The 27,798-nt window shown below is 44.1% G+C and overlaps 1 protein-coding gene across 3 annotated transcripts in view; it reads left to right on the top strand.

Moving 5' to 3' along the window:
- LOC146797209 (uncharacterized) overlaps positions 1-23,751 on the top strand; it is an 84,989-nt gene extending 61,238 nt beyond the window's left edge. For all 3 annotated transcript variants that reach the window (XM_085629924.1, XM_085629923.1, XM_085629926.1), the window contains exon 4: positions 21,559-23,751. In XM_085629924.1, the coding sequence (XP_085486050.1) occupies positions 21,559-22,535 (977 nt within the window). In that variant the 3' untranslated portion in view covers positions 22,536-23,751. The remainder of the gene's footprint in view (positions 1-21,558) is intronic.
- Positions 23,752-27,798: the final 4,047 nt, after the last annotated feature.

The following is a 27,798-nucleotide window of genomic DNA, read 5'->3' as shown; positions in this document are numbered from 1 at the left end:
TTTAGTTTTTCTGGTAGCAGAATGATGGTTAGCTATTGTTTTGGGTTTAGTGACGATTGCTTGTAAATAGCTTATTGATTATTGATTAGTATTGGTTTATGTACTAACACTCTATGTTGAGTTGCGTCGAGTTATATGTTGTTTGCACGGCTTCTGGGGTTTAGGAAGTCGGAAGTTTGTAACAGTTCCGTAGTAGAGCAGAGGTAGGTGCTGCTCTCGGGAAAGACGGAATTGTTGTAGCCTTCTTACAATGGTACCGCTATTCTGTCCAAAATCCCCTCACTACGTCACAGACCACAGATCTTCTTCAACAAGCACATTCATTCACTCATTCACTGGTGGGGCCCATAACACCAATCAGTCATTCTACTTTAGATCAATGGTCCTCGAGAGAGGGGCAAAACCTTTCTCTTATTCCATGCGCTGGAAATATGGGAGGAAATGGCACAAATTTCCTCTGATGAGTAACAAGTTCAACTATTCTTCCCTACCTCACCAGAGTCTCAATACTTTCTAACCTAGCAATTCCTCCCATGGATAGGCCATGGATCAGCTGAGTTGCTGGGAAAAGCGACCCTTAATTCTTCTAAACAATATACATCAATACACTTCAAATAATAACTCAACACAGTTCTTAAATGAATTGAAATGTTTATCTAAATAAAGCATAGGAAATCATAAAGCATTCAATATTTTGATTTGCATATTTACCTAATCTGGCTAAATGGCGTCCTCTATGTCAAATTCAGATCTTTCGTCTCTATGCCCATAAATCGATCAATCAGTTCGTAAATTAATTGGGCATCTGATCAGTCCGTCAGAGTCTCTAGCAAGCAGCTGTCCAGCAGTGTCACCGTCCTCTTCATCAGCATAACGTGAGGAAAACAATCTTAAGCGAATAGCCGTAAATACCCTCTCTAGTCTACTTCTTTTATAGTAAAATCAACAACAAAATGTTACAATACATGTTTTAAACAAATTCTGATTGGTGGAACCAGGATCATTCTTCCTGATTCTCATGCGTTCAATGTTTCATTAGATGTAATTCTCAATTTATTAATAATTTGCAACAGTTACTAGTCCATTCAGGGCATGTTGATTCCCATACGGGTTTGTGTCCATGGTGTCATCAATTATAACAGTTCTCAGTTTAAGGAAGTCCATTGTCTAAGGATTGGCACTCCTCCCGGTGCGACCTTCACGAGTACAGTCTGCCTGGGGTCAGGACAAGGTTATTGTTGCTCATCTTTTAGCGCAGGCGCACTTCACTCAGTGACTTCTGTATCTCGTCCGTCCGTCATAATAGGGATGGCAGCCATTTTGTGGCCACTCCAGAAAAGTCAACTTAAGCAAAGAAACACAAAACGTAATTAATACATGGAAATGACTATTAAAATGTTATTCCCTCGCTAAACCCTTTATGTGTGTGTATTTATCTAGCAAAAGCAACACGCATTGCGGTTTATACTCACATTTAAAAGCACAATTCAAAATCACATCACAAAAGCAACATATAACATGCTAATTCTAAATATCTCACATTAGTATGCGTACGAAAATTAGTTTACGTATCAATCAGGCCATGCAAATGCGATTCCCACGTGTATTTTCTAATTAGTAATGTTGATTATTCAAACACAGCAAACCATTAATACTATTAATATTAATCAGTTATTCGTTTTAATTCAAAATGATAAAATGGAGGAGGTATACGATTCTTAGGGAAAACCTCACTCCAGCAATCCCCCCTTTGGTGATTTTATCACCACAAAACACCCAAATTTAGTACCCTTTTTACGGAAGTTTGAAATGACTTCTTACTCATAGCTCAAAATTCAGTTTCTTCATATTCATCTCTTTTTGCTTTCTTATACATACTTTCTTTCCACTCATCTAAGGCTATTTCTTCTAAATCCTTTTCTGGATCTTTTCCTTTTCTCTTAAGTTTATCTCTTTTTATTTTATTATTTGTTTTCTTTTTCCTGCAACACATACACCCTAATCTTATCACTAATAATGCAACTATCACGCATGTTAATGGAAACAAAATTTTACCTATAACAGTACTACCTATTTTAGCTAAGAAATTTTTAATAGCTATTTTCATTCCCATTCTTGTCCATACATCTTCAACCTCCAGTGGTGCAAGTTCATCATGCAATTCCGTAATATTTTTAATGTAAACCTTTAGATCTTTACTCTCGTCTGGAATGTAAGTGCAACAATGTTGAATTTTCAGCATTCCACAGGCTCCACCCTCTTTTGCCAAAAGAATGTCAAGGGCAAGTCGATTTTGCATTACCATAGCACGCATGGCAACCATTTCAGTATTAACCAATAAGAATCCATGAGCAATTCTTGTTGACAAGCGATCCACTACTATAGATAATCTTCTAATTTTATTTGCATTCAGAGTTATTCCCACTGCCGGTATCAATGCACAAAAGATGTCACCCACAATTTCTGCCCAAGATTCTCTCTTTCTACGCACTAAATGACTATTTAAACTATTTAAACCCTCTTCTCTGTCCATGTGAAAGATTTTTGGAAATACCAGGCCTACATAACATGTGCCATACCAATGGTCTGGCAAACGATAATATGCCCTGTTCCCACAGATAAAATATATTCCAGGAAATACTGGATCTCTTCCACCTTTGAATCCCCATCCACCCATGATTCGGTATGTATCATGGCACTCACTATTACCTACAAAAAGATAATCATATTCAGTTTGATTCCTTCTTATACAAAATGTTCCTTTCTGAGGCCTATCTAAAGCTATTGTTGGTGTTGACTATCCTTTTGTCAGGTGTTTCTCCATTTCTATGTCCCAAGCTGTTTTCTCAACCTTCCCTTCTGATGCCTTTTTGTGCATCTTATGCCTTCTTTTCTCAACCATATTCAAAAATGTATTTTCTTCTTTCTGCAAACTGCATGTCAAATTATATTTAAACACAACTTCTAATGTTAGTTCACTAGTCTCTAGAAAAAATTCACCTAAATCTTTAGCAGGTCTTACCTTATTTAGCTTATTATTAACAGGCACTAATGCAAAAATGTTATCTACATCTGAAAAATAATACTCTAATTTCCCTAACTCATAAAATAAGCTAGCTATTACACTACATGTTATTCCATAAGTAGCTGGAAGGTGATGATAAGTCACTCTCTCTGCCACAGAAGCAGGTAACTGCATGCAGACGTAGCAGTCCCTTACATCCATAGTCTTTACATATTCATACAATAATTTTGAAAATACATTATTAGAGAAATCGTTAATAGACCTATCTTTATGCAAATGAATGTTTGTTTCTACAGTCGGTACTACCTTCGGAATTTTACCTATGTTAGTTTTGTTTTGACCATTTCCTTCTATTGTATCTATTGTGACTTTAAATGATATTACAAGAGCTAGGATGCTTCATAAAAGCATTAATAATCCTGTACAACAGCAACATGTTTTACACCATCTTTTCATGAATGTACATCTACTTTTACTACCATCTGTGTTAGCCATTTTACTCAAATAGACCGTGTCTTTTGACTTAGCCTCTTCTACTTTGTGACCAGTGTCTAACCCAAAGCTTCTAAGCTTCTACTTGGTTCCACTAATTTTCTGCTTCTTCTCTTCTATTATCGTTTTCCACATCAACAGCTTCTTTGTTTATTCAGTTTGGCATCTCATCGTCTTTTGCCTCCTTCTCCCAATCAGGATACAGAATTTCCTGAATCTCCGCTTCTTCTTCTCCAATGTCGGACAAGATAATTCTCAGGATTTCTGATTCTTCTTCTTCTTTAACCACTTGCAGTAAAGCCTCCTCTGGATTTCCTTGACTGTCTGCCTCTTGTGGTTCTTCAGGCAGGGCCACATACGTCCATTCCGGCGACTTATACTTCTGGTTAGGTTTTCTTGTTCTTCTGGACTCTTTGGTCACAACTGTTTCTTCCTCCTTTGGTTTTTCCTGACTCGTGACTTCATTCACTTGTTCAGCTCTTGGTGATTTGACTCGAGACAATCGATATCTTAGTCTCTTTATTTTGTTTGGCCAAACGTCTGGTTTTACAGTTCTTTTCAATTTACTTTCTTTGACATTCTTTTCATTCTTTTCTTCTCTCCAAGCTCTCTTTCTCAGAACTCGACCTTCAGGTATTTCGTTCTCACTCTCTTCTGATTCTGTCCCAACTTGCTTTTCCTTTTCACCAGTCTCTTTATCCACCACTTGTTCTGGTTTCCCTACTTCTTTCCCTCCTCGGATCTCCGACACGCAATCTTCCTGCTGACTACTTGTCCCTTCAACTAGCTGGATGTTGCAGTTCCCTACACCTCCTCGGGGGTCTTCCGCGATCTGTCCTTCTCTCTCTGTAACTGTCCCTTCTTCATTCAAATCTATTATTTCAGGTGGAATTTCTCTCAATTTTTCATCTGGGATTTGTTTTCTTTGACTTTCTTTTTCTGCTTCTTCTTTGTCTTTTCCTTCCTTCTTTTTAGGTTCTCTTCTAGGACCTTTCTTTCTTTGCTCGTCTTCAGAATCTGAACTGTCAGAAATATGCAATCTTCTTCTCAGAGAGACACTTCTGGGGACTAGAATCTGTTTTGGTTCGTTTTCCCCTCTTTCAGGATTTTCTCGTGTTTTTTGTTCTTCGTTGTCTGATTCAGTACTTGACTCTGATTCGTCATAGTACTCTTTCTCTTTGCAATCCACTGGATTTGGTATTCTCAGGGTATGGCTGGCATGGATCCAGTTTTTCAGTCCAGCACACTTCACAGCTGTTGTCGTGGTCAGAATGACTTGTCTTGGTTTTCCCCACCTGGGAACCAAACAGTTTCTTCTTCTGTGGACCTTTATCCTCACCCAATCTCCTGGGCTTAGATCATGGGCTGGCTTCTTTTCAAGGGTGGTGGCATCCGCTCCAACCTGATGAAACACAGAATGAACTGCGTCAGCCAGGCCTTTACAGTACTCCAACACCATGTCATCAGAAATCGTCATCAGTTTGTTGACTGGTATGTAAGCATGCCTCATTGCACGTCCCATGATTATTTCATGAGGACTTAACCCTGTAGTTCTATCTGGGGTTGCACGTATGGTCATCAAAACTAGAGGCAAGACATCAGGCCATTTCATTCCTGTGACTAAACACATTTTTCCAATTCTGTTTTTGATTGTACCATTCATTTGCTCAACCACACCAGAAGCTTCTGGTCGGTAGGCACAGTGCAGTTTCTGTTGTACATTCAATGCTTCACTGACCAATTTTACAATCTCATTATAGAAATGCCCTCCTCTGTCTGATTCAAGGGTCACTGGGAACCCGAACCTAGGGATGAATTCTCTCAAAAGCAGCTTTGTTACTGTCAATCCATCATTTCTCCTTGTCGGGTATGCTTCTACCCACCTGGAGAATAGGCAGACTATGACCAGAACGTACCTCAATCTGTTACATGTTGGCATCTCAATGAAATCTATCTGCATTCTGGTAAAAGGCCCTCCTTCTCGGCCTATAGTTCCTAGCCTCTCCACTGTCTTTCTTCCAGGATTGTATTGCTGACAAATTAGACATCTCTGACATAGACTCTCTGATATAATTCTGAATTTTGGGTTATACCAGGTCTGTTTAAACGACCTGATCATAGCATCTCTCCCTATGTGTCCCTGGCCATGATACATCCGTGCCATGGTAGACAACATGCTATCAGGCATGACTGGTCTTCCATCTCGATAAACCCACACCTGATCCTTTTCCCTTGGTGCACATCCTGCTTTTACCCACTGCCTTGTTTCCTCATCTCCTGCTTTTTCCTGCAATTGTCTCACTTCTTCCCATGTCCCTACAACGTTAGTAAACATTAAGGAATAGGAAGTCATTTCTTTCTCCTTTGCCCGATTGACTGAATACTGATTTCTGGCACAGTACTGTGCCATGTCATTGGCATATCTGTTGCCGACAGTAACGTAATCCTCCCCTTGGTTATGGGCAGCACATTTCACCACAGCCAATTGTTTAGGCAGCTGTATCGCCTCAATCAACTTTCCAACCACTTCAGCATTCTTTATAGGAGTTCCACTTGAGGTTAGGAAACATCTTTGTAGCCACAACTGGCCAAAATCTTGGACAACTCCGAAGCCATACTGGCTGTCAGTTATCACAGTCACTCTCACACCTTTCCCAATTTTGCATGCTCGAGTCAGAGCCACTAATTCTGCTACTTGAGCAGATTTTACTCCTTTTAGATAGGATGCTTCCATCACTGCTGCAACCGTGCACACTGCATATGCTGCACTCAACAACCCTTCTTCTGTTCTCAAACATGACCCATCAACAAACATTACATAATCATTTTCTGCCAAAGGTACATCTTTTATGTCTGGTCGCGGTTTCGTACAATACTCAAGCACATCCAAACAATCATGATCTGCTTCATCTCTCACTTCCACATTCTCAGCATCTGGTAACAACGTTGCTGGATTCACATTCACACATCTTGCAATGCTCACATTCGTTGCACCTAATATGACTTTTTCATACTTAGTCAGCCGACTATGTGTCATATACTGAGTACGACTCCTTGTTAAAAGAATCGCCACATCATGAGGTACAAACACTTTCAAAGGATATCCCATCACGATTCCTTCACTCTGCTCCAAACTTCGACATGTTGCAGCTACTGCTTTCAGACAACCAGGTAAGCCTACGGCTACTGGATCAAGCATCGATGAATAATATGCAATAGGTCTCCTCAATCTTCCATGCTTCTGGATTAACACAGAAAGTGCACATCCATTGCTTTCACTGCAATATAACTCAAATTCTTTTTCATAATCAGGCATACCCAATGCTGGGACTTCACACAATCCATCTTTCAATCGTTTGAATGCTGCTAATTCTTCCTTATTCAATTCAAGGGGATCTTTTACATCACTCCTTGTTAGCCGTACCAGAGGTTTTGCAATCAGCGAAAAGTTGCTGATCCACTGGCGGCAGTACCCTACCATTCCCAGAAACATTCTCACTTCTCTTTGAGTCATGGGGGCTGTCATTCCTTTTATGATTCTGATTCTGTCTATTGTTATTTTCCTCAATCCTTTTTCAATGTTATGTCCCAAATACTGTACTTCCTTCTTACAATACTGCAGTTTGGCTGGGGACACTTTTAGTCCTAAATCTGCCAGGTGATTTAGTAAGGCTATAGTGTCTACTTCGCAAGCTTCACGAGTTTGCGACGCCACAAGGAGGTCGTCGATATACTGTACTAATACTGAACTCTCGGGCATTCGCAGACTTTCCAATGACTTTTTCAACAATTCATTAAATATTGAGGGGCTTTCTGTATACCCCGGTGGGATTTGGCACCATGCCAAAATACGGTCTCCAAACCGAAATGCAAATATTTGCTGACTGTCGTGATGCACTGGGATGGAAAAGAACGCATGGCACAAATCAATCACTTTATACCATTCTGCATCATGGGGAATCTGATACAAAATCACTGATGGATTTGGTACAATGGGACAACATGGCACAACGATTTTGTTCACCTTTCTCAGGTCTTGCACTATTCTGAATTTCCCATTTGGCTTTTTCAGGCCCATTATGGGTGAGTTACATGGACTGCTCATTATTTCTCTCAGAATTCCTTGCTTGATCATGTTCTCAATTATTGGAGTTACTCCTTCAATTATTTCAGGTGTCAATCTATACTGAGGAATGTTCATATAACTTACTCCTTCTTTTACAGTAATTTTTACTGGGTCTACGTTTCTCATTAGCCCTACATCTTCTCCGGTGAAATCCCAAACCTCTGCTTTTACAGACAGTTTCAATTCTTTGGGCAGTTCATCTGGATTAAATACTGCATATGTTCCAATAGTCTCACATTCTCTGTTAGCTATGGTCATTTTATACAATACATCCTCATCTGGTGTTTCAAAAGCTATTCCATCTGGAGTACAAAATATAGTGCAATCCATCTTGCACAACAGGTCCCTTCCTAGCAAGTTCAAAGGACTAGTGTCACATACTACAAAACGGTGCATTTCAGAAAATTTCCCTAAACTAACCTTTACGGGTTCTCTAAGGTATGTTTTTAACTGTTGGTTAGATACACCAACTACTTGGATCGTTTCATCCGAAAGAGGAAGATTCTTAACATCTGCTGATCTAACAGTAGATCGAGTAGCGTCAGTGTCCACTAGGAAAGTAATGTTATCATCATTAATCTTCCCATCTACAAATGGTCCTGTCTGGTCTACTTCTAGAGTTGCGCCAAGTACGCACTCTTCTTCCTCCCTTCGGCACCATAAATAATCCATTTCTGAATCACTCTCATCATGTTGCAGCCAATACTGCGAAACAGTGCGAGCGCGTGATGGTTTATTTACCTGTTCTTCATTGTAGAATCCCGATTCCTTACTATACTTCTGTGAGTTTCTGTTCTGTGGAAAAGGTGGTTTTGGCACCCGATTCTGGGAGGTAACCACCTGCTGCTGTTGCTGCAGTTGACCACCCACCTCTTTCTGCACCTGTGGATTCAACGATCGATTTTCATTATTAGTATTTGGAGGGTTTTTACACTCGGATTTCCAATGCCCTAACTCACCACAATTGTGACATGGGAATTTCTTTTTAGCTTCTTCTATATTACCTTTCCCTTTCCCTGAACCAAATCATGGTCTTACTCCTGGATTGTTTGCTTGTTCTACCAACTGAGCTTCCTGTCGTTCGGCTACTTTTACCTGTGCCCACATTGCCTTTTCTTTCAGTTTTCGCTGTTTTGCCTCAATCTCATCGCTGAAATATTTTGCATGTCTCAAAACTTCATCTATTTTCTTATTTTGCCAATCAACTGTATGCTGCTTGATCATATCACCAATTTTTGGGCGTAAACCATATACAAATCTGTATACGAAATGACTCAAATCTTTATCACTCAGGTTCTCATCTCCACTGAACTGTTTAAAAGCCTGAATTAGCCTATCATAATATGCATGTACTGACTCCTTGCTTTCCTGTTGGGTTCTGTCAATTTTTACCCAATCGGTCTCTTTAGGGGGTACCTTATTTTTCAGAAATGCCATAACCTGCTCATATTTCTTCATTACTGCTGGGTCGGCAGCTCCCGTCTTAGGGTCCCTAGGATACTCCTGAGTAGGCCAATTAATCATCAGCTTGCATTCTGTACACAAATCTGCTGGTACTAATATATCGAATAGACTATTCAAATCTATCCATAATACCTTTGACAATTTTACAAATCTGTCTACCTGCCGGTACCACTCGACGGGCTTTTCGCGTAGTCGAGGGAAATCATTTGTGAAAGACAAAATGTCCTGTCTTGTCCATGGAACATGTACATACCCTCCCCCTGGAATCTCTCTCATGGGGTATTCTGTTGTTACATTTTCTTTCTCTCTAACGGGAAATGCTGAAACTGTCTTTTCTGTAAAATTAACGCGTCTTCTACACCACTTACTTCTCCATCTGTCCACATCTCCCCATTTTCTCAACAAACCAATTATGTCCTTAATTTGACCTATCCTTCCTGTAGTATTCATGTTCTCTATATCCTTCTCTGTGAAATCAACTCGATACGATTTTTGCAGTGCTTTTACTTTGTCAAAATCTATTCCCATTTCGTTTGCAATTTCCTCTAATCTTTCATGCAAGTTTTTCGCTCTCCACGTTGCACTCTTGCAGAGAAATAACAATTCCTCATTCTGATAGTTTTTCAATTTTTCAGTAGGGATAGATCCTACTATTAATTCTTCTAATACCATTCGTAATTTAGCTACATCTATTGACTGGGATTCTTGATCCTTTTTCTGTAGCTCTCTGAGCCATTCGCTTAATTCATCTACGGAAGGCCCTACTGGGTTGTCTACATTATTTTGTTCTGGGGCCTTTTGTGGTTCTAATAATGTTTCCCCTGTCATTCTACTCTTCTCAGCATAAATTTGATTTACAAATGGATTATTTGAAACGTTTGGTTCAAACATATTTATTGTCGGTCCCCACGGATTCTCAATTTGACTCCGTTCAGGATTTTCAATCAGATTTTGGCTTCTGTACAGCACTGTCAAACAATGTTCAGTATCTTTTTGTTTCTCAAATATGGGCATTACTGGACCTATCGTTACTGGAACTGTTACAGCTTCTAGATTTTTGGTCAATTCTCTTATTTTCTCAGTCAATTCTAGGGTAGTTTTTGCCAGTTCTACTGAGTTCTCACCATTTACCCTACTTTCTGTCTGTTTTTCTATCTCTCTTGCAGAGTTACTTTTCCCTAATTCTGGTGACATAGTCTCTGTTTTAATTATTCGTAATGTTTCTCTCATTGGGGCACTTGGTGACAATGCTTCTGGTTCGGGTCGATACGGTGGTGGGTTTTTGTAAAACACCTCATCAAGAACATCATCTTCTGATTCATTCACTTCATACCCACTTAAATCCACATTACGCCTTTTCTCTGTGCATATTCTCCCTTCATTCTCTCCTACCATTCTCACAGGATACATACCCTCAGTCATACTTGCATTCCGCCACCTTTTCATCCGGTCGTCATGTGTCTCATGTCTGTATGATCTACCGAACATGTATCAGTAACCCCTACCACTTCTCTGCTTTTCTCATTCATGCATTTCGTCTTCCCATTCCGTCAATGCCTCAAACTGCGTTGGTCTAGGTCTTGGTTCTAAGTCCATCATTTTGTCTCGGAGATTTCTCAAAACAGCCAAATTAAAGGAACCATGTTCTGGAAACACCAGGACTCCATCGTCCTTGGTGTATTTTACCCAATTATCTAAACAAATACAAGTATGATACCCATATTTTGCAATCATTGTAGATGCAGGTGTTTTCGGTGGAGGAAGTAACTGTCCTTCCCTAGTCTCAACTATTTTATCTTTCTTGAACCACCTTTTAATTTTTCCAAACCACGATTTCTTCTTTTCTGGTGGTTGGTAATACATTTTCTCGATTTCCGTGTACCGTTTAGTCTTCTTACAATGGTACCGCTATTCTGTCCACTCACAGCACGACTCTTACTAACGCACCAATCAGGAGCGTCTACGTCACTATCACAATCCTCCAATCTCAGCGCGACTCACACTAACACTCCAATCAGGGAGCGTTTACGTCACTCTGTATTCCTCCACTCTTAGCGCGGCTTTACACTAACGCACCAATCCGGAGCGTTTTACGCCTCCATTCTACTGTCCAATCCCAGCGCGGTCGTTCTGACGTCAGCAGCCGCTGCAGCAGCTCTGCTCTGCTCTCGTCTACCCCTCCTTTACAAGACCGCTCCGTGAACTTTGACTGCAACTTTTACGATTCTGTTAGTAACAACACTAAAACATTTCCATTGTCTGCTCCGCTAACCAAAGAATAGCAAAAGACCTTTCTCACGAGAATTCCGTCTTTCCCCAGAGCAGCGCTTACCTCTGCCCTACTACGGAATCGTTACTTCCGTTGATAAAGTAGCACATCCCTCTACTTCACCCTTCTAGCAAGCATCAACTAACCGCTTCTCTAGAAGTAAATAACACTAGAGTCTTGCCATTAATTAGAATGCCTTTTTCATACACACACTGTCATACAGGGAAAATGTAGATCATTCACGCAGACTTCTGTCTTTCTCGAGAGCAGCGCTTACCTCTGCCCTACTACAGAATATACCATTCGTTAACAAAGTAGCGCTTCCCTCTACTTTGTCCTTCTAACAAGCTCAGAGAACACCTGCAACCTTTTCAGTGATAAGCGTTATCGGTATGCCAATTGGTTTCCTGGTACTATGAAGACCAAAATTTCACAGGTAACCTTCGCTATCATACATACTTCTCTCATACCGAGAATATTTCTAATGGCAACACACGACGATGCCGCCGAATCGAACCCAGACAATGCGCCGTACAACTTCACTTGTCACACGTGTACCTACAGGGCTAAAACAATTCCGTCTTTCCCGAGAGCAGCACCTACCTCTGCTCTACTACGGAACTGTTACAAACTTCCGACTTCCTACATCCCAGAAGCCATGCAAACAACATATAACTCGACGCAACTCAACATAGAGTGTTAGTACATAAACCAATACTAATCAATAATCAATAAGCTATTTACAAGCAATCGTCACTAAACCCAAAACAATAGCTAACCATCATTCTGCTACCAGAAAAACTGCTCCGGCGCTGAATACCAAAATCCCCTCACTACGTCACAGACCACAGATCTTCTTCAACAACCACATTAATTCACTCATTCACTGGTGGGGCCCATAACACCAATCATTCATTCTACTTTAGATCAATGGTCCTCGAGAGAGGGGGAAAACCTTTCTCTTATTCCATGCGCTGGAAATATGGGAGGAAATGGCACAAATTCCCTCTGATGAGTAACAAGTTCACCTATTCTTCCCTACCTCACCAGAGTCTCAATACTTTCTAACCTAGCAATTCCTCCCATGGATAGGCCATGGATCAGCTGAGTTGCTGGGAAAAGCGACCCTTAATTCTTCTAAACAATATACATCAATACACTTCAAATAATAACTCAACACAGTTCTTAAATTAATTGAAATGTTTATCTAAATAAAGCATAAGAAATCATAAAGCATTCAATATTTTGATTCGCATATTTACCTAATCTGGTTAAATGGCGTCCTCTATGTTAAATTCAGCTCTTTCGTCTCTATGCCCATAAATCGATCAATCAGTTCGTAAATTAATTGGGCATCTGATCAGTCCGTCAGAGTCTCTGGCAAGCAGCTGTCCAGCGGTGTCACCGTCCTCTCCGTCAGCATAACGTCAGGAAAACAATCTTAAGCGAATAGCCGTAAATACCCTCTCTAGTCTACTTCTTTTATAGTAAAATCAACAACAAAATGTTACAATACATGTTTTAAACAAATTCTGATTGGTGGAACCAGGATCATTCTTCCTGATTCTCATGCGTTCAATGTTTCATTAGATGTAATTCTCAATGTATTAATAATTTGCAACAGTTACTAGTCCATTCAGGGCATGTTGATTCCCATACGGGTTTGTGTCCATGGTGTCATCAATTATAACAGTTCTCAGTTTAAGGAAGTCCATTGTCTGAGGATTGGCACTCCTCCCGGTGCGACCTTCACGAGTACAGTCTGCCTGGGGTCAGGACGAGGTTATTGTTGCTCATCTTTTAGCGCAGGCGCACTTCACTCAGTGACTTCTGTATCTCGTCTGTCCGTCATAATAGGGATGGCAGCCATTTTGTGGCCACTCCAGAAAGGTCAACTTAAGCAAAGAAACACAAAACGCAATTAATACATGGAAATGACTATTAAAATGTTATTCCCTCCCTAAACCCTTTATGTGTGTGTATTTATCTAGCAAAAGCAACACGCATTGCGGTTTATACTCACATTTAAAAGCACAATTCACAAATCACATCACAAAAGCAACATATAACATGCTAATTCTAAATATCTCACATTAGTATGCGTACGAAAATTAGTTTACGTATCAATCAGGCCATGCAAATGCGATTCCCACGTGTATTTTCTAATTAGTAATGTTGATTATTCAAACACAGCAAACCATTAACCCCTTGTGTGCCACGCCCTTTCCCCGCCCTGTGCCGGCCGTTGCATTAGCGGGCGGGGTTCATGACGAGCTGGACTCGTCATGGGCACAGTGCAACCGCGGCCCATGACGAGTCCAGCTCGTCATGGGCACACAAGGGGTTAATACTATTAATATTAATCAGTTATTCGTTTTAATTCAAAATGATAAAATGGAAGAGGTTTACGATTCTTAGGGAAAACCTCACTCCAGCAACGCACCTATCTCCGAAGTAAGTCCATTAACCTACTGCTCTATTACTTTATGATGGTAACCAATATGTCACACTCACATAACCAGCTGATTTTTGTTATTTAGATTTTACTCTATGGCCTGCACACACCTCTTCACACATCTCTTGAGTAAAGAGCAGAAAAGGAAAAACATTTCCACAAGTGTGCTAGAAACCAGTATAAACACTTTTTAGGTCACACCTCCTCCTGGACAGCGCATGTGCTTACAGAGGGCTTAGATCCCACCTATTGCTTACCAATGTTTTGCTTTGTCACTCTATGGGGGATATTCTCAAGAACGTTCGATAATCATCGCCAAAATCGGTTAACGCAATCTTTCATATTGCCCGTCTATCGTGGGAAAATAACTCTGTGTCAACGTCGTATTCTCAACACGGCGGTACCATGCGATAGTTTCCCGACACCACGTCAAATGTCCCCGATAAAAGTCCCTGGACGGCGATAAAAATTTAAACCCCAACGTGAAAAAATGTGCGATGGGCACAACTGTAATAAAAAAATCCAGCAAGAAGTAGCGCTAGCCTGCAAGTCCCACAAGTCAGGCAGCCAAAATCACTATAAAAGCGGTAACCAAAAACACAAACAAGACCCAAACTGCGACGCACCATGGAGGTAGCCGGAGCAAGTACAGAGGACAACCCGAACCCCACAAGCCCCATGGAGGACCAACCTGGGACCATCATTGGGGAGACGGTGGCAGAAGTTGGGGAACCGGACACTGCACAACATGACCTGAGCAACAGGGTGAGTAACGACCAGGGACTGGGGGAGGTGGGGGGAGATGGGCGCAATGGCACACATGCACAAGTAAGTATAGCACATCTGCGGACAAACCATGCCCAAGAGTCACAACTCCGACCAAGAGCCCAATTTACACAAGTCTGCAACATCTCAGCACTGTATATGCACAGAAGTGAAAGGCACACCTCCTGAAAGGGATAAGGGCCAGCCAAATCAGAGCCGAAGGGGCAACTCACCCACAATGCAGCACACACACATAAGATGCAGAGCACCCCAACATTGTGGTACAAACTGCAACACTGTCACAACAGAACAGAGGACACAACTGCTGCCACTTGTGTGTAGAAAATGGCCATTCGCATTTGGCATAGCAGGAAACTGTGAGATGACAATGTACAAGAACAACCTCACATCCCTGACGGTGTAGAAATGCCAAGTGTCCCGCTTCAAATAGGCATCTCCTCATAAAGAGTCACAATGTACATTGCCAGGCAGTCTGACAGTAAACTTGTACAATGCGTGAACATACATGTGAACACAATGTCAATCTGCATTTCCCCTTCACATTGCAGAGGGAGAATCAACACCTCCTGCAGAGCAGACCCAACAACACAGCACTGATAATGAAGAGGACCTCCCCAACATCTACACCAACGCACTGCAACAGCTTAGGGACAGCTCCGGCACCCCACCTCCAGGAGCAGGGCAGCCCAGCTGCATCCATGAGAGTCCATGAGAACCCACCCCCTGCACAGACCACACAGCAGGAAGCACCCACCACCCTGGCTGTCTCCTAGGACCCCCCACGACCAACACATGGCCTTCCAACGCCGTGTTTTAGGGTGCCAGGAGGAGATGTCTGACCAGCTGCGGGTGGGGTTTCACCTCATGGCAGCCAAACTAGATGCCATACATGGGTGTCTAAGTCCCATCAGGGATCACTCACAGTCCCTAACGGACACCCACTGTCCGCTCCTTGCTCTACAACAAGCCATGGTTGACATCGCTGGAGTCATGACTCTGAGCCAAGAACAACTATCTAGTCAGAGTGGCCCCAGTGATGTCATCCGTGAGTTGGGACACATAAGGAGAATGATGGAGAGCTTGGAGCCGATGCAGGCGGAAAGAATGCTTGCCACGGCTGCACACCAGCGAGATGTAGCTGTGATCTTCCATGCTCTGCAGATCCTCTTCATGGCATTCCCACCACAAGGCCTGGCGCGGATGAATGCTGGTGCTACTACTACATCCACATCTCCTCCCCCTGAAGTGTCAGTGCCACATAGTGCGGCAGATTTTCCACCTCCATCCCCTGCTGTGTCACTGCAACACAGTGATGCAGACAAAACACCACCACCCTCATGTGAGGCACCTGACTCATCAGAGGACGAAGATGATGATGAATCCGGCTTTGTGCCTAAAATGAAGTGGTAGCATTCATCTCTGCCATATGGCCGGGTTCAGCTTGGTTCTGCCCTCTGCATCATGCCCTGGAATAACACCTCCCACTGTCCCCCTATACACTGAGCGACACTCACCTTGGACCTCGAAATGGACTGCCAAATTTGTTTTGGTTACCAATGACACAGCAATCACACTGCGGACTGTAGTCTTCCACTCCCTATGAACTTGTCAATCCCGAAAGGACTCTAGCTGGCCCTCCATGGGCCAACAATGTAAAGTGAGCTTTGCATGGCCCTGTACTGGTCCAGCTTCAACACTCCACTGAATGTGAATAAAACATTGCAATTCACACAGATGTGTCATGGCCATGATCAATCAATAATGAAAGTATGGATGAATGTAGGGACAGTGATCCCACAAAAAGGTACTCCCTGGGTAATGCTATCAATGGGCATGTATAGCCGAGATCCAGATAGGCATATGTGTGTCAGTACGGGCAGGATAAGTGCCACAACCTGCAAACAAATGCAGCAGTACGTCAGAATGAGGAACGTTGCCAAGTGCCGCTGTCCACTCCGGGGGAGTGCCTCACCTTTCAAAGGTGTGTGTTAAGCTGCGTTGTTGTCCGCTTATGTATTCGGAGTCCAGGCGAATGCAGCCATGTCCACTGTTGTCGTGGGATATGTGACCGGATCTCCAAGATGCAACAAGGTCTCAGGACATGTGCAATGTGTTCCAATCTGTTGTGGCTGCTGGTACGTAGTTACTCGTCCATGAAAGCGATTGCAGCTTTGTAGGCTAACATTTCCAACATGAGATCGTTGTCGACTTCATCAAACAGGATGGCGAGGCGATCCATTAGCAGGTCCAGACAGATGTGCTGCGTCCACCCTCCTAACACCAATTAGCACTACAGCCCAATAGGGGAGCGGTTCAATGTGGTCACTGCATCCGAGGATTTGTGCAATCTTCCAGGTCCAGCTGTCAGCATGTATGCCAAGTATCAAGGCATCCCGTAAACGGGTATCACGGTGACACTCCTGGTCGTGGGCCAACAGGGGGCGCACACACGTCAAAATCCAGTTCAGCTCCCGTCCTGTTGGATAGGCAGACATCCATGGACCACTCGAATATGCATGATCGACAATGCAACACAGGCTGAACCCAGGTGAAGTTGGCAAGGCAGAAGCTTAGCCGGTAACTGATCCGCAGCACTGCCAATGGCAGTGCCCCCAGTAAATGCAGCATACGTGCACGGTACAGTTCCACGCGACCGGGGCTGTGCATTTGGCCGGGATGTTCTGCACTTGCATTCGTGGCTCTAGTTGAAGCAGCACTGTTCTGACCTACGCCAGTTCAGTGGATGAAATGCCTCAGCTCGGATCAATGAGTTGTTTAAGTGTGCAACGGTTGTACGTCTGGGATGGTGTGGGTGTAAGTGTGAAGGCCATTCCATGCAAGATGACTCCTAGCAAGAACCTTTGTGTGTGGGGTGTGTATACGTTGATCTGTCGTCGGGCTGTGTGTACTGTGGGAGTCATCCTCAGCTGCTATCGTATCTGTCAGGGGGTGCCGGGCACATGCAATTTCGAGGTCAGATGTGCAGATGTGCTTCCGCCTGATAGTTCAGACAAAGGAGCATTTACCCCGAATGTAAGTTTGTAATCTGCTTGCATTCATGAAATGTGAAGTGGCTTGTTGGGAGTGGGATGAGTGCAACTTTGGGATTCATTTTTGACATGTCTTGCATGTGGCAAATGAGCGGCATCACTGTGTGTTACGTTGCCTCACAGCTCCTCCTCCCTCCCCCTGAACCCATTTACTTGTGTGCGCTGCGCAATTGCATCACTTGCACTCCTACGGCACAGTATTGTCAAGCCTGTCTGCGCATGTCCAGAAGCCTGACAACGACACTGTGATGTTGGCCATTGAAGGTGGTGGGCCACGTGAGTGTAGGCCTATGGTAAGGATAGGGCGGACACAGATGTAGAGTACATGCCTGGCTGAACTGGCACTGCTAATGTGGCTAGGCATTTGGCTCATGCTGCGGCAATAGATACACGCAACACTTGGCATGTATGATCCTGGACCCCGAGCGGTCTTGCGCTCCTTCATTACTCAGTTCGTGCGAGCCCGCCCTCCGGGTGCATGCTACATTGCAACATTGTCGCTTACAGGGGGGACGACTTAGCTACATGTCCAAGTTCTTACCTACTGCCTGAGGTGACATGGTTGCGTCCGCTGTCCACCGCACAATGTAATGTGGCAGGGCCCGGCCATCATTCAAACATAATATCCACACGAACACACTTGGATAGATAGTGGAACTGGCTACAGGCACGTGCGCCCAGACCCTCTTTATTACCAGGATCACATATCCAGTGACGCCTGTGCTGGATGGGTGTGGTGTAAGTGTGAGCCAGCCCTTAGGGAGTGGTTGGTGCTGGCAACAACTTGAACAGTGATCACTATTAAAGCAGAAACAGAAAACATCAACATAACATAAACAACTGCGAAGCATCATGGAGGTAGCCGGAGCAAGTACAGCGGTCACCCAATATTCAATCAGAAGGGGACATAACTTGTAGTGCACTGAGGTAGGGGCACCAGATCTGAGCGTGCTCATGTGAAGAAATTGTCAATGATTGTGACCCTTCGGGATATTCCTGCTGCAGTGGGGTGTGTGACACCTGCCTCATCTTTATCATCATCGTCCCAGGTCTTCCACACTGCCTGAGGTGACATTGTTGCGTCCGCAGTCCACAGCACGTAACTCAATCATAAAGGGTTCATGAGTTGTGGTTCACAGAGTTAGTGGCACCTGTGGTGCTCAGCGGGTGCGAAGCCTGCGATGATGCGTCATCCGTGAAGGTCAGGAATGTATTTGATGTGTGTGAGCCCTGCTGACCGCAGTGTAGGCCGGAGGCAGAGGTCAGCAGGGGCCCACAGCCACGTGGCAGTGTCACCTGAAGCACTCAGGGGGTGCGCAGCTAGCAATGATGCGTCATCCGGGCGGGCCGCACTGGGAGCAATGTCTTTTGCCTACTTAATTCTGCCTCAATAAGGCCACGTGGTGTTGACTTGTGGTGCACAGAGTTAGTGGCACCAGTGGCGCTTAGTGTGTGCGCAGCCTGCGATGATGCATGGTCCAGGCGGGCCTCACTGGTAGCAATGTCTGTTGCCTACTGGACTGCGTCATCTGCAATCGCGACTCGATCTGAATTGTGAGCCCTGCTGACCGCAGTGTAGGTCGAAGGCAGTAGTCAGCACAGACATAACTCCGTGGTGCTGTGCCACTGGGTGCGCTGGGGGCCTGTGTCGCAGATGCCAGCGATCGGCTGAGGAGGCCAGCGGTCACGGCGGCGGCCTCATGGCAGGGTGAGGGGCGCCACCCTGGCAGATGCGTTGGCCATCCTGGAAGTGAACCACGCCCAGAGCCCTCGCATATTTATTCACACTACTACGCTGGACTGGCATACGCCAAACCAGCCCACTCCGCTTAAAGGGGGCGGACAACACAGCTACATGATCGAGGTCTTCCCCACTGCCTGAGTTAACATGGTTGCGTCCACTGTCCACAACACTACAAACACCAGCAGTATATGTCCACATGGACAGGTCTGTGCTCTGCATACTGAGGTCTGTCCAGCACATCACCGCCACACTTGGCATTATGTGCATTCTTATTCATGGGTGACTTGCCTCCTTCACACATACTTGGTTCCCACCTCTCCCCACATTCTGCTATTGTGTGGCTGAGGGGCCATGCCATTTTCGGAACGTCCGCTGCCCTGTTCTGCACTGCCTTGGTGGTAGTCTGGGGGGAGGGGGCATGGGGGTGGTGGCAGTGTGTGTTGTGGACCTCTTGGGTCTCCGAGCTGCATGATCAGTAGCTCCATGACATGGGTTAGTCCTCAGATGTGGCTCTGGGCTGGGCTTCCTTTCATACTGCAGGTAGTCGTCCTGCTTTACACCAGTAAAAGGCAGGTGTTGAATCCCGGCTGCTAATGCGCCTTATCGCCTGTTTTTGGATCGCATCGCAGGTCTGGCTGGTCGTTGAGAATATCGCGAAGTGGTGTTTTCGTGTGTTTTTGCATGGGAACGCCTACTGTGCATATCATTAGCGTTAGTTGTCGCTCTCATCCGTGGCGATGTTTTTTGCGGAAGCTATCGCTGGAAAACTGACGATATCGGCAGTTTGCACCAGCTTGAGAATGGGGCGATAATTCTTTCGCCCCTTTTGCTGCGCTAAAGTGGCGATAAATCCATTAGAATATGCCCCTAATTTGCTTGCTTCTTTTTTGTCAGCTTGTGTGAGATTTTGTTCCTCTTCTTGAATTTGTTTCTGCCTTGGAGCATGAACTCATTACTTGTGTCCTTCCACTGCTTGCTTTCCAAGTCTTATTATTTAGTTTTTGTTGAAGCACCTTCCAAGTGTGCATGTCTGCTCCAGCATCTTCCTTGTGTACTTCTCTCCCCTCCACCACTTTCCTCTCTTGCCTAGGTGCTTTTCACTGCCAGCTCCACACTGCGCTCTCATCTTTTTGCTTTTCTCCCACAACCACCCACCATGTTGCTTCCACCCCCGCCTTCTGTGTTGCTTCCGCTCTGACATGCACCCTCCTTGTTGCTTCCGCTCTGACCTGCTTCCTCCATGTGGCTTCTACCGCATGCTGCACCCCAATGTTGGTTCCCCCCTGCTCTCTCCATGTTGCTTCCGCACTGACCTGCACCCTCCATGTTGCTTCCACCCCCACCCTGCACACCAGTGTTGCTTCCGCCCTGCCTTCTGTGTTTCTTCCCCCCTGCTCCCTCCATGTTACTTTCACCCCCATGCTAAACCCCGGTGTTGCTTCGGCCCCGGCCTTCTGTGTGGCTTCCCTTATCCATACCCTCTTGTGTTGCTTTTGCCCTTCACCCTCAACCCTCAGTTTTTTCCTCCCCCATTGCTTCCAATCCCTGCTGTTGCTTCCCCTACACCTGCTTTCCTGTGTTTGTTTCCATTTGTAGCTACTGATCAAACTTGCATCAGTAACTAAAAAGAAGAAAAAAGTGACACGTGGTGCACGTACTTCTAAAATAACGCAGCTAGTTGTGTCAAAGGCTTTTTTTGGATTCTTTAGCCATGCTACACAGCATCGGAAATGCTCTGCAGCTTGGATATAAACAGTTGGCAAAGCTGATAAATACTAAACACGAGCCCTACTGGCGTTGCCAGTTCTTGTTTCTGTAAATTTCAGATAAAAGCAAGGCTCCAGAACTCAATTGGCAGCTTCCATACAGCATGCCTAAAAAGGACTTCGGATGCTGCCAGGTTTCCTATACAAATCCGATGTGTCATCCTTGATAGCTCTTTGAGCTCTGCTCATTGGTAGAGGCCACCACCGTTCATGACGTGGGTGTAGATTGCAGAACATCTCCAGCAGGTTGAGCCTTTACCACGCAAACACAACATTCCTGGAAAATGTAAGAAATCACAGGGTGTGCTGCAAAAACTCCAAGTTTTCGATGCTTGTCTGAAAATATCCTTGATTAACTGTGTTTTTCTTTTTTTTTACCAGATGATGATTTTGTGAACCTATATGAGAAGAATCACAAAGAATATTCTGAAAATCTGGATCCACGGGTGGTTTCAGAAAAAGTGAAAAATGAGGCTCCTCCAAGTCTGAAGGAGATTAAAACCTTCAAGAAACAAAATGAATCTAAAAGGAAGAAGAAAATCCCTGAACCAAAGAAACTCAACGAAATCACTAAATATGAAAGACGCATCAAAGACAGCAATAAACACATCCAGAAATACATAGAGAAAAGAGCTACCACGAGTGGTGAACATGGCAAACAATTCAGAAATAACCCTGCGCTTGAAAGCAACTATTTGGTTCAACGTGGAAAGCGATCAAGAGGTGCTCGTCCTGAAAGTAGCAGACATTTCACGCAGGCCTGTGCCCAATATAGACAACAGTGGATACGCACTGGGGACAAAGTACTACAGTGTGCAGGCACAAACCTCAAGAAAAAGAAACCTTTCACATGCACAGAATGCGATAAAAGTTTTAATTATCAGTATAAACTTATCAACCACCTTCGATCACATACTGGAGAGAAACCATTTGTATGCAAAGACTGTAGGAAAACATTCAGTCAAATCTCAAACCTTCGCCACCATCAGAGAATTCATATGGAAGTGAAACCGTACACCTGTACTGAATGTGGGAAAGGTTTCACCCACCGCTCAAGCTATATCACCCATCACAGAGTGCACACTGGGGAGAAGCCGTATGCATGTAATGAATGTGGCACAAGTTTTAGTCATAATTCAAGTCTTACCAAACATAAAAGAATACACACTGGAGAGAAGCCGTACAGATGCACCGAATGTGGAAAATTCTTTAGCCGTATCTCCAATTTAATCACACACAAAAGGATACACACAGGAGAGAAACCTTATGCATGCAGCGAGTGTGGAAAATGCTTTGGCTGCAGCTCAAGTCTTACCCAACATCAAAGAATACATGTAAGAAAGCAACTAGGGCAATAATGTAAATTAAACTACTAAAAAAAGGATTCCTGATTACAGAACATTTGAATATTAATTCATTGAAAGATAATTGTCTAGTAACCAAACATAGCGCTCAATGAAACACTTATCTATTACTATGTTCATAGAATTAAGGTTTTCAAGGGAGTCAAAAGCAGACATTGCATTAAGGCAATAAAGGTTACTGCAAATGCCTGCTCTCAAACTACCTTCCACACACAGCAGTCACAAAGAAGAGAACGTGCCAGCATTTTGAGAATTACAAATACATTGCAACTGGATCACACTCTTGTACTGCAAATAAATACAAGTGACGAGAATTTGGCCATGCTACCCTGGAACAAAAACTATGTATAAGGTGTTCCAAATGATACTCTGATGGGATCTATAATCACACACTAGCTGCACCTCATTCTCACCCCCGGGCATGAGCAGCTCCGTGCATTGGTAATGGTACTTTATTGAGCACATCCGGTCAGGTTTCTCCATGGCGACCCATACTGATGCTGCAACACGGCGAAGAAAAAGTAAAGGGATGGAAAGTGGGAGTGAAGTGAAGGTGGACAAGCACTCAGCTATGCATAATGTTAGAATAACATGTCATCTTGACGTTGATCACTTGTACACAAAACCTAATCCAACTGGCATAGAATGACCTCATGGAAGAAAGTGAACATGAAGAGGCAAGAAAACATATTCCCTCTCTCTTGAGCAGGCGGTCCTATGATTTAGGATCAAAGGTAACCACTAGTAAACTTCATCTAATGCAGAACATTCAGGAAAACAAGCCCCTCCTCCTCCACCATCACCAATACCAGTGGTAGGTGGTCTCAGTTCAGAGGAGCTGAAACAAAACACAAAAACACTCCTGAGCTGTTCGACCATACTGAACCTCTATCTACCGCAGCACCACACACACGTGTGCCAGGCTGTCACATTTCATGACATGTGTAAGCACAGATGGTCAGAGAACAAGGGCCATTGTTTGTTACAGCATGCACGGAAGGACGTTTTCAAACCTGTATGCATTCTACCAAAAAGAGAGGTCTCCGAATATGGGATGGATTGTTGTTATTCCATACAGTGCCACATATCCAGTATTGAACCAGACCGTCCATATGCAGTGTTGCATTCAGTCTTCCACATCAACTTTCTCATTAGTGTGTTTCTAGCCTCTAACTTACCAAACAAACCTTTAAAAGTAAAACTCTTCAAATCAAATCAAAATATCCTTTATTCGATGTTTTGAAGCCACATCATAAAAGGTACATTATTAAAAAACACAGAGGGTTATTTACAAGATTCTTGCACCACTGGTGCGTTATTTTTAACGCACCAGCGGCGCAGTGTGCTGGCCCATATTTCCAAGGCCACACAAAGCCACCCAGCGTGGCTTTTTATGGTCTTGTATATATGGCCCCTTTCACGCATTACTTTACGTGAAAGGAGCGTGCCATGGGTGCTGCTGTGGGTGTTCGCATACAACACCCATGCATTCTGCTGCATTCCCAGTTTCACAACGCGTCCTGGGAATGCCTCAGAATCCTACGCCTCTTCAGGGGAGGCCTAAGAGTGGCGAAACGAGGGGAAATATTTTTATTTCTCCTAATTTTTTCCTCTTTCTATCTGTGCTGCATTCTGCAGCACAGATAGAAAGAGTAAAATGCCATCAGATTGTTTTTGTGCAGGAAGGTGTCCCTTCCTGCACAACAACAATCATCCTTGTAAGCAAGGGTGCCTGCATTTGGGCATGGCTGTTTTAGCGCCGGCACAGGGATGCACCGTATTGCTGTACATACAGCACACATCACTGCTTTTAAAATGATGCAGCTCGGTGCAGCAAAATGGCTTGGGCGCCTCGCTGCGTCACTTCCTTGAAAATGAGTCCCACAATACATTAGGCAAAAGGAAAAAAAAGTAAATTCATAAATAGAGGTTACACTCACAATAAAACATGATAAAAACATCAAATATGATCAGCACGTATTAAATAAGAATAAGGAGAGCTGTTAGCATTATTTTAAAGGGGCAGGATTGAGTAGCAGTGAGCTACGAATTCTTTCGTGGAATTTAGCAGGGCTGAAAAATAAACTACCATGTCCTAACTGGGGGTCTTTTGTGGACAATCAAGACATTTGCCTATTCCAAGAAACCTGGGCTTGAGAAGAATACCATAGGGTAGGACTGCCCCATGTAATATCTTGGCCACAAAGGGCGGGAGAGGGCGCCCTTCTGGTGGACTCACGATCTGGGTGGGCACGCATCTTGGGTGCAAGGCAGAGCAGTTGATAACTCCTAACAATAACATTCAATGCGTCTTGTTGTCATTCCCCGATAAGATGAAAATTGCCTTAATTAATGTCTATTCTAGACCTGTAATCAATCGACTAGAATCTGCCACCATAGACCAGCCTGACCACTATATTTCTATCGTGGATCCAGCAATTCTGTTGATTATAGGAGGTGACTTTAATTGTCAATTTGAACCTTTAACTAACAATTTCCAGGAAGATCCATCAGAAGACGAGCCGTATTGGTCAATTCCTGAACTGCAGATCACCCCAATTAAAGCCTGGTCCCCTTTAGCCCTACAAATCTACTCATTTACGCTGTCCCACTCATTGAGGGCATGCAATGGGAGGACCAAGTCTGACCTCCCTGGTAAATTTACATTCAATCGCGATGGCCAGCCCTCGCTAATTGATTACATTATGGTGGAAACAAGAACCTGGGAGAAAGTTCAAGATTTCTATGTACAACAGAGGCAGGACAGTGATCACAACGCCCTGATTGTAACATTGAAGCTGGGGAATCCGGGCGTATCTGCCATCCGTTCCAACCCGGCGACTAACACCGGTGATTTAGTAACCACTAATAACCAAAGGAAAGTTGATGGAATCGTGTCCAGCAATCTCCCCCCAAACTAGCAAAGGTGTACCAGCTTGCAATAGCTATAATAGACAGAATGAGAGAGTTGGGACAGGTGGAGACATCTGTAGAGGACAGAGACAAAGCTAAACACAATCCATGAGGAGCTAGTAGTAAAGCTGGCAGAAGTATTCTACCCGGAAACATCTAAGAGGGATATAGATCGACCTAAATGCTCCTGGTATAATAGCAAATGCCGCAAAACAAGAGCTTGTAAATGTGGTGAAAGCCAAATATAGGCCAAATATTAAGTTAGCCAGAATAAAGCATAGGAAAATCTTGCACCAGGAAAAGAAAGATTGGGAAACAGAAAGGTGGGAGGCCTTGGGGACTACCCTGAAGGTTAACGATTTTAAACTGTTTTGGAGGTTAGTTAGCTCTGGTGAGGAGGGGGGATGTGCAGCCATAGAGCCTAATATAGTGCCCGAAGTATGAGAGTCATACTTTGGGTCCCTGTATGATTGCGAGGCGGAAGGTCCCCCAAGCCCAGAAATCTTGAGTAACATCTTGGAGTATTGTCAGGAGGGAGGTGGGGACATTTCGCTGATGGAGGTTCGAAATGCTTTAACTAGCTTACTCCCCAATAAAGCCCCGGGTCTTGACAAACTGCCGGGGGATCTCTTCCGGGAAGAGCCCATTGTTTGGGTCCCATATCTGTGTGCCTTATTTAATGCAATTTTGAAGGGTATGAATCCCCCAGATACTTGGAAGGGTGCGGAGATAGTACCCATACTTAAAAAGGGTTGCCCTCTTCTACCCACAAATTATAGACCCATCAGTGTACGGTCCAAGGTTGGAAAAAAACCCTGTTATGGTTGCTGTATCAATAGTATAAAACCACCAAGGTACTGTCCTTCCAGATGAACCTCAAGCTTCTTGACAGGAGTAAAGGGCACCCCAAGGTAATAACAGGAGTGAGTAGGAACGCAGACTTCCCCTCTGATTGATCCAGCCAAACTCACCTGAGCCCTTGGTCTTATTTTATTGTAAACCATGTTATCACCAGACGACTGCCAGGATTATCACCCCAACTCCAGATCCTGAAACCGGCTCAAAGCAGAGGATACAGAGTTCATCCCAAGAGGTGCCCTGCCCCGCACAGAGTCTTCATACTGTACGATGGAACACCTTAGACTGTAATCCAACTGGGGTTTATCACGTACATCCATTCCCATTTCCACTAATAGGTTAGGGCCAGCTCAACTTTCACTGATCTCAGACCCGGATCTAACTTAGGAAAGCTACCCAGATAGAACATGCTCAGGCACCAGGGCCCAGACAGGGCTGCACATGCTCAGGCACCAGGGCCCAGACAGGGCTGCACATGCTCAGGCACCAGGGCCCCTTCTATGAAGGAAGGCCATTTGAGCTCACATGGATCTTCCTAACGGGCAACATCTCCATCAGCCTTTCCAGAGCTGAGGAGGGATCAATGCTGCCCCCCGATCAGCACAATAGAGCTCGACACTATTTATTTCTCTCCACCCACGCTGGTGCTCGGAACAGCATGGCGACTTAACTCCCCTCTTTCAACCCAAGAGCCGCTGTGATCTTGGGAGCACGCGATGTGGGCTGGATGGAACCCCAGAACAATAACAAACTACAACAGCACTCTCCAATCGCTTTCGCCATGCACAACTAGTTATACATCCTACAACTAAACATTGTTTTTATCCAAATATATTAAATGTTAATGCAAAAATTTATTTTCATATGGTTAATAAATATATCCGAAAAGGTTCATAGACGTTCAATGGAACTATAAGGCACGACAATGCTTTCGTAACGCAAGAGATATTTCCATGTGGTGTCTGATTAGAACAACAGTAAAAACAAAACTATCCAACTAGAAAAGATATACATAAGATGATTTATAAATCAAGGTCTGAGGGATGTAGTTCAACATTGGTTTAGGAAACTGTAGTGAGTGTGGATGGACAACTGAAAAAGAAGATAAGATATTCTTCCTGTTTAGTTAGTAGAAGTACTGATCTTTTTCTCCAAAAAGACAGTGTTCTGCTGTGAGTGCCAACCAAAAGATTTCAAAAATATGGAAACCAGGTGACGCTTCGCTTGTACCCACGATTTAGTCTCAGAAAGTAGGCAACCTATGACAACATTTTGGGGAAGATTTTCAAAGAAGTCACGCAGCGCAGCAGCCAAAAATGCAGCGCTGCGTTGGGCGACAGGGAGGGAGCAGGAGAGTGCCATATCTACAGGGATATGGCTCTCTCCTCCACTCTACCTAGCGCTGGCACTGATTTTAGCTGCTGTGTGCCAGGCACACACCTTAGCACCATAGCGCCAAGGTGCGTGCCCGAGTCAAGCATAGGTT

This window comes from Triturus cristatus, chromosome 10 (genome assembly GCF_964204655.1).
Source record: "Triturus cristatus chromosome 10, aTriCri1.1, whole genome shotgun sequence".
Lineage (NCBI taxonomy): Eukaryota > Metazoa > Chordata > Amphibia > Caudata > Salamandridae > Triturus > Triturus cristatus.
The sequence above is the reverse complement of the archived record's forward strand: the minus strand, read 5'-3'. Positions and strand labels throughout refer to the sequence as shown.